The 7,835-nt window shown below is 57.3% G+C and overlaps 1 protein-coding gene across 1 annotated transcript; it reads right to left on the reverse strand.

The window, feature by feature from the left end:
• Window positions 1-1,728: 1,728 nt before the first annotated feature.
• On the reverse strand, window positions 1,729-7,835 carry DIRAS1 (DIRAS family GTPase 1). Its single transcript, XM_019657178.1, has 2 exons — window positions 7,767-7,835; window positions 1,729-4,981 (listed from the first exon to the last, which is right to left on the reverse strand). The coding sequence occupies exon 2, from the start codon at window positions 4,927-4,929 to the stop codon at window positions 4,333-4,335; it is 597 nt and encodes a 198-aa protein (XP_019512723.1). The 5' UTR covers window positions 4,930-4,981; window positions 7,767-7,835; the 3' UTR covers window positions 1,729-4,332.

Genomic DNA, 7,835 nt, shown 5'->3' on the forward strand with positions numbered 1-7,835 from the left:
AGCTGGGAAGAACCCAATGATAATACCAACATGGGCCAGTGAAGCGATGCCCTCCACAACTAGACTGAAGAACAAAAGGACAGCAACTTGTCTGTTCCCCTTCCCCCAATTCCCCAGCGCTGTTTGCCTCCCCCAATTCCCCAGTAAAATCTTAAAAAAAAAAAAATCAGGATGTTTCACAAAAGGAAATCCAGATTTCCAGGCACTCTTGAAAAATCAGAATGTCTAGAATTCCTGCAGCATCTGAATGAAATGGCTGCGTACACTTCAGGCAGCACCAGGCCTGGGGTGAGGCACACGAGGAACTTTTCTCAAACCCAAAACCCAAAGGGGCAGGAAAAAAAAGCCCTCGCCATCATCCTGTCCTAATCCTGTCCATTCTTATAAGTTTGCAAACTCAGCCATGAGCCATATAGCAGATGGGGAAATCGAGGCCCTGTGGGTTCTTCTCCATGTACACATAGTATAGGACTCATAGTGCCTCCCTGATCCCCTCAACTGGCTACAGTAAGTGCTGAGTCTAGCAGGGCCAGTGAGGTCTCTTGTTGTGGCTACAATGTTTCCATGATGCCTTCCTGTCCTCGTCATAGAAGCCCAGACTTCCCCCCAGGCCACTGGGCCCTTGCTGGATCCCTGCTCACCTCGCTGATCCTCTTCACTTCTACCCTCCCCTCACTCCTCTCCTGACACTCTGGCCCTCAATGGGGCCTCAGGGCATTTGCTCGTGCTGTTCTCCCAGCCTGGTGCTCCATCCCAGATCATCCTCTTGGGGCTGGCCTCTACTCCACCTTCCCGTGTCAGCTTGATGTTACCTCCTGAGTCAGCTCAGCCTCCCTAATCACCCGGACTCCTGCCTCCATGTCACTTTTGTGGTCAGGTTTCCCTTATTCACAGCATAACTGATCTGATTCAGTTCTTTGTGTGTGTGTGTGTGTGTGAGGGGGGAGGTCCTCCACCTTAGTAGGTTTTGAGCTCTGAGAGGGCGGGAACCCTGGGGTTTGAGTCAGTCATTGCTGTGGGTCCAACATCCAGGACAGGGCCAGGCTCACAGTTAGTGCCTGTTACATACTAAATGAATGAATGAATGAATAAGTGAATGAATGAACAAGTGAATGGATGGTATCTCAGTTCTTCCTCTCAGTTTTTCCCTGAACCAGGCCTTATCTCTTACTGCTGAGTCACCTGCCTAGCTGGTCTGGATGGGTGGAAAGGAGGAGTGGCAGATGAAAAATCGCATGGGGTGGGTGGGGGGAACAAGGAGGAGGATGATCCCTCTCTGCTCAGTTCCCTCCGGGGTTCCCGTGAGCACCTGCAACATACCCCTTCTGCTGGGCCCTGAAGGGAAATAGCTGAAGTTCACAGAGTCCAGTCTAGGAAGGTGCCCCCAGGTAATGAGTGCAGAGTGAATGGAGAATTAAAGGCCTGAGGGAGAAGACTGAGCCAGAGCCACACAGAGCCATGCCCAGCCGAGCCCAGCCTGCTCCTGCCTCATCTCCCTTCCTCATGGCCCTCTCTCTCACCTCATCTGTCCCCTCTCCACCTGTAACATCCCCATCTCTTACCTCCCCCATACCCACAAGGCTTTCACTGCCTACCTCTCAGCTCTTCCCTTCCTCACCCCCACCCTTTACCCTCATCCCTCACCGCCCCATCCTTCATGTTCTCATCCTTTGCAGCTAGCCAGCTGACTCCCCACCCCTACCCCAAAGAAAGCGCACTAGTAGGGAATATAGGATCCATTTCTTTATTGCAGGAAGACTATTTCTAGAGTGAACACTACACAGACCCCACAGTGAGGAGTGGGGGGCACCCACATGCAGGGGGAGAAAGGGTAGGGGTGGAATCACAGCAAGCATGGCCTGGCATGGTCCCCAGACCCAGGGATCCCCAGGCAGGACAGGCCAGCAGCCAAGGCAGGCTCTGGCCCCTCCTACTGCAGAATCCCTCTGTCCCCAGGGTCGGGGCAGGGCCAGAGGTGGGAGAGGCCTGGAGGGGCAGGACCCCAGGGAGATTGTGCTATCAGGGTATGTCCCTGAGAAAGGGCCACAGACCCCTGCCCAGCCCCACCCTCTCCAGCACCTTCAAAGCCCAGGAACCACTCCCAGAGTGGGCGAAGGGGCAACACCAGCTGCTGGTGGGCCCTAGATCCTCTACAGGATAAGGGGGCTCAGCTGTGCTTAGATAGGATGCTACCAGATCTTTTGTGGGCCCATCCATGTGCCCAGTGGCTGGGCAGGGCTCTCTCTCTTTCTCTCTCTCTCACACACACACACACACACACACACACACACACACACACACTCCTTCTCTCTCATCATGAGCCCCATAAACATTTGTGAACAGTCATAAACAAAAAGAAAAACAAACACACTGTCACCAAGTTGAACACAAAGAGTCCCTCTTACCTACCTACAGTTCCACACGGCCACATGACTGGACAGCCACATGGCCTCTCTCTCTCTCTCTCACATGCACAGTTCAGTCTCAGTATGCACAAGCACACACAAGCACATACACACACAGCTTCCTCACACCCAATGCTTCGAGCTGCCCTGGGGAGAGGCCCATGGGACAGGGAGCAGAGGGCAGCTCCCGGTGACAGCTAGTGAGCAACTGAGGCCCTCGTCCAGCAACTGCAGAGGACTGAGTGCTGCCGACAACCATTCAAACTGGGAAGCGGGTCCTTCCCCAGTCAGGCCTTCAGATGAGACCACAGCCCAGGCAATACTGTTTCTGCAGCCTTGTGAGACCCTGAGCAGAGAAGCCAGCTTAGCCGTGCTCAGGTTCCTGGCCCACAGAAACTAGGAGATAACAAATGTGTGTAGTTCCAAGTTGCTGAGTTTGTGGTCATTTGATCCAAGAGCCACCTTGCTACAGAGTCAAACAGGCTTAGTGTTCCTCACACAGTGAGAACACACAGGTTCACAGATGGTGTCTGATAAATCACGTTACCTGTTCCCAAAAACACAGCCACTTAGAGTCACACTCATGTTGGTACATCCAAATATCCAGTCCTGTTGACAACCACACTACCCACCCAAACATGTACCCCATACATACACAGACTGTCACACGCACATACCACCCCAGTGATAGCCACACACACAGGTGCACACACAGACACAATCTTACACACAAACCATCGGCCCCTGAAGAGCAACTTGCACAAATACACCATCCCATGGTCACCCCCCACTCCAGGCCTACAAGTCAACTTCATTGCCAGACACAGCCCCGTGGGGCTCCACGAATGTAGAGTTATCTAGACACTCTCACAAAACCTCAGAATCTCATGGTGGCAGAGACATCCCAACTCTAGGATACACGCCTTTTTGGGGAACCCCCTCTCTGGGTGCAGGTGGTGAGTAGGCTGGACAGGGCTCTGCCTTGAGCCCCCCAGATTCTGCTGATGGTGATTCCAGTCACCTGTCTCTGGAGGAGGCCCCAGGTACCCCCTCCCAACACCTCAGCCCCTGCCCAGGGCTTGCTGATGATGCACTGTGACAATCTCTGTCTGCGAGCCGTCTCCAGGAAGGCTCCCCACATTCATGCTAAGCAGTCCTCAAAATTGTGCTGTGACCATTGGCTGGTCCTGGGCCTCCCCTGCCTGCATGCCAGGCCCAGGCTGGGTGAGGAGTAGGGTTCTGGACTGGTGGGGTGCTGCTGTGGGCCCTGTGGTTATTGCCTGGCAGCCTGAGGTCCATCCCGCAATGCCCCCTTACCCCAAGCTGTGGGGACAGAAGCGAGAGGGGTGATCTGGGGCCCCAGGCAGGGAGCACAGGCCAGAGATCATGAGGGATGGAAGTGGGTGGGCAGTGTGTATGTTAAACACCAAATAGGAGAAAACAAAATCTGAGGTCCATGTGCATTTCAACTCCCTCCTCCCCAGCTAGGTCACAGTGACCTAATGGGTGGGGATGGCACAGGTCTGGCTGGGGGCACCCAAGGCAAAGGGACAGAGATGGGGGTCCGGGTTGACATGGAGGTGGGCAAAGGTGGGGAAAACCCAGCATCCTCGGTCCCCAAGGGGACAGGCAGCTTCCCTATTTTCCCATGTGCAGATCAAGGGGACCACCTCCAGCACTTGGCCTTGGGGGGTACAGACAGAAGGGTGGAACAGAGGGACAGGGTGGAAGGATGTGACAGAGCTGGATTGGAGCCTCAGACCTGCCGCGGGCTAGAAGGGGCCTCTGTGTCCCCAGTGGGGATGTTGGATGTCAGAAAAGTAAAAGAGGTGAGAGAGGGGATGGCAGCGCTGGCTGCAGGGCGGCGTTGGGGGAGGCATGGGGTTGGGCCAGGGGCCGGGACTGGCAGCTGCGGGGCGTCCAGGGCTCACATGAGGACGCATTTGCCCTTGATGCCGTCTGTCCTCTTCTGTTTGCTGGAGTGCTTGCCATCGATGTTGAGACTCATGTTGCGGCGTGTTTCCAGCGTGAGCAGCTCCTGAAAGAGCTCCTTGACGTTGTAGTTCATCTTGGCTGATGTCTCCATGAAGGCGCACTTCCATTCCTGGGCCACGGCCTGGGCCTCACGGGTGTCCACCTCCCGCTGTGTCTCGTCACACTTGTTGCCCACCAGCATGACGGGGATGTCCTCCACGCTGCCCTTGATCTGCACGATGAGCTGGTAGATGGGCCCCAGCTCCTCCAGCGACTGCTTGCTGGTGACAGAGAAGACCAGGATGAAGGCGTGGCCCTTGGAGATGGACAGCCGCTGCATAGCTGGGAACTGGTGGCTGCCTGTGGTGTCGGTGATCTGCAATGTGCACACACTCTTGTCGCAGCTGATCACCTGCCGGTAGGTGTCCTCAATGGTGGGGATGTAGGTGTCTCGGAATGTGCCCTTCACGAAGCGCAGCACCAGCGAGCTCTTGCCCACACCACCTGCGCCGAACACCACCACGCGGTAGTCATTACTCTGCTCAGGCATCTTTCACTCCGGGGTGGGGGTCCTTGCCAGCTGCCAGAACCCCAGGCCGACCCTGTACAGAGAGGAGTGTCAGACACAAAATGCCACCTGGCCAGGAGGGGCCAGCTCCAGGCCCAGGGAGCAGGAGGGGCAGCTTCTCAGAGGAGGTACCACTTCTCCTGCATCCTGGGAAGGGCCTTCTGGATGATTGGGCTGACATTGCAATTCTGCCCTGCATGTAGGCTCAGAGCCAGCTCCCTCTGCTGGCTCCCCGCCCCCCCACACACAAAATCTGGGGCCTAGGCTCCTTCCCAGGGGACTGTGGGCTGGCAGAGGCGTGGAGATGAATCCTTCCCCACCTGCATGCTCCCCAGGCCCCCAGACTGCATCAGCTTTTCTCTCTATTCCTAGTGTGGCCATGGGCTCCCCCAAGCCAGCAGGCCTGGCTCTGTGACCTGGGAAAGCTTCTCTGCCACTTGAGGTTCCCCCTCTACATAGTGGGTGACATGGTGCCTCCCTCCAACAATGACAGGATCCCTGCTCTCCTCCAGCCCAGAGGCTCCTCAACCTCGTGGGAGTCATGTGGTAGGGCATATTTAAAGTACAGCTTGCAGGGCCTCAGCCCTGGAAATGATGAATCAGTTGGCCCAGGGCCACGGCCCTGGGAACCTGAATTTTCAAGCCACTCTCCTGCCCTCATCCCATAAGTGTGACCCTAATGCTGGAGGTCCAAGAATCCTAATTTGCAGATCGTGGCGCTGATTCGGGACAGCAGTCCTGGGAGGCAGGGATGCACAGTCCAGGTTGGAGATGAGAAAATGAAAAATGAGGCCAAAGAGAAAACTCTCCACTCCCTAAACTCTGCACCCTGACCATGGTCTGCCTGCCCTGGCCTCCTGTTCAGGTCCAAGGTATCCATAGACACAGAACTCCCTAGGAGGGAGTCCTCGTATCATCTTTCCCTCTCCTATGCTCAGAGAGTTCCAGTGGCCTCAGGAGGTCACACAGCACAGCAATTCCTGAAATAATGGAAGTGGAGGAGGAACCCCAGGCTGGGGGTGGTGGGGGGAGGCAGGAGGCCTAGCTCCAGCATCCACGTAGTTATTAACAGACAGCAGGAGAGACCCCCTTCCCTTCCTCCTTCCCAGCAGTCTCTGAGGGTCCCTCAGTACAGCGGGTGGTCTACAGTGGGAGAGCAGACAGGATAAGATTGCATCTCGGCCAAGTTCCTTCCCTTAGGTATCTGTGTCAGGTGTGTGTATGTCCAGAGATGTGAGCCTGGTGGCAGGAACGTGAGCAGGTAACTTGGTGTCCCTGAGCCTCAGTTTTCTCTGTGAAACATGAGCAGTCGCAGTGCCCACTCCCTGGAGTTGCCAGACGAGAGTGTGACAAGCTGGAGAAAGCCCTGAGGCAGGTGCCTGGCACATGGGAGCCCTTGCTAAGGATGGATAATCAGGATTATTGATCACAGGGGGTCAGGGTGTGAACCTGTAGTGGGCTGAGAAGGCATGTTCGGAATGATCAAAGGTAACAGGTTTGTCAGAAAAAGATATACAACGAAAGTCACAGCAGGCACATACCCCACAAATTATGTGCCAGCCAAACTTTCAGGAGCTTTAACAGTAGTAACTCAAAGTTGACTGCTAGCATGGGAGGACTTTGGGTGGGGGCTGGTGAGGGGTGCCAGCCAGCTCTGCAGTCACTGCCTTTTCCTGGGTGGGCACACGGTGTGCAGCCAGGCACTGCCATGACTGGCCTGGGACCCAGGGTGACAGGTGACAATCACCTGCCATCCCAGACCCAGCCCTGGCCTTGCTCTGCGTGCAGACCCCCTGGCAGGGCTCCAGGCCCATCAGCAGGGGTGTCCTCCAGGAGGGGCCTGCTGGGGTCTGGGATCTCTAACTAGGAGCCCCCATTCAGTAACCCCCAGTCCATGCCAGGCATCCACCTGGTGCTGTTGGAAAACCACCCTAACCTCCTGCAGAGTTGGGGGGGGGGTTTCTCAGGCACCCATGCTTGGAGAGGGGAGGCACTGGCTCAAGGTCACAGAGCAGAGAGGTGGCAGGGCAGAGCAGGATTTGAACCAGCCCTGGTTGGCCTCAAGGCCTGGGGTCTTCCCTCTGTGCAAAGCAGCCCACCCTGAGGCTCCTCATTAGGGAATCAGCCCAGCCCTTGGTCCCTGGAGCCCAGCGCCAGGAGGTTGCAGCCACATCAGGTGCAAGAAAGCAGGCCTGACCCTCGGGAGGGCATGGGGGGACAGGATGCTTGCCCAAGTTGGGGGGTGGTCTGACCAAGGGACTATGTGACTAATGAGGGGCTTGGTGAGAGAGAGCCTGTTCTAAGGGCCTGAGAGACAGGAAACACACGGGGTTGGGGAGCAGCCCAGAGGCTCCCCTTGGCTGGAGGAGAATCTAAGTGGTGGGGGAGGGAGTTGCCAGGGAGGGTCTCCAGAGTGAGGAGCTTGGCTTGGCCCAGCGGGCAGGAGGGCTGTGCAAGTCACGGAGAGGGGAGACGGGCCCAAGGCCCAAGTGGCGCCTCGTAGAAGGGCCCTGGCTTAGCGGGACCGACCAACCATACAGGGGGGCTGAGGGGCACTGGGGAGGGTCTGGCTTGGCCCCAGGGCGCCCTGTGGGTACCGTGGGGGAGGGGAGGATGCTGTCCAAGGTGGGAGCGGAGGACGGTAGGAGCAGGGTGCTGTGGGCTGGGGAGAGGTTCCGGGTGGAGGGCCCCGCCGGGAGGGTGGGGCTCGTACAAAAGAGGGGCACGCAGGGAAGGGCCCCGCGGGCTGCGCGGGTGGGATGCACCAGGCCCACGCCCCGGCCCCCGCCCCGGTCCCAGCCCCGGTCCCGGCCTCCTACCTGGGCGCTCGTCCCTGAGGCGCCGCCGCGGCTGCTGCTGGCCGGCTCGGTGTTCGCTCCGGCGCCGCC

Source organism: Hipposideros armiger, unplaced genomic scaffold (genome assembly GCF_001890085.2).
Source record: "Hipposideros armiger isolate ML-2016 unplaced genomic scaffold, ASM189008v1 scaffold_275, whole genome shotgun sequence".
NCBI lineage: Eukaryota > Metazoa > Chordata > Mammalia > Chiroptera > Hipposideridae > Hipposideros > Hipposideros armiger.

Coding starts and splice junctions, on each gene's coding strand:
- DIRAS1 (XM_019657178.1), bottom strand. CDS start 4,929: ATGCCTGAGCAGAGTAATGACTACCGCGTGGTGGTGTTCGGCGCAGGT.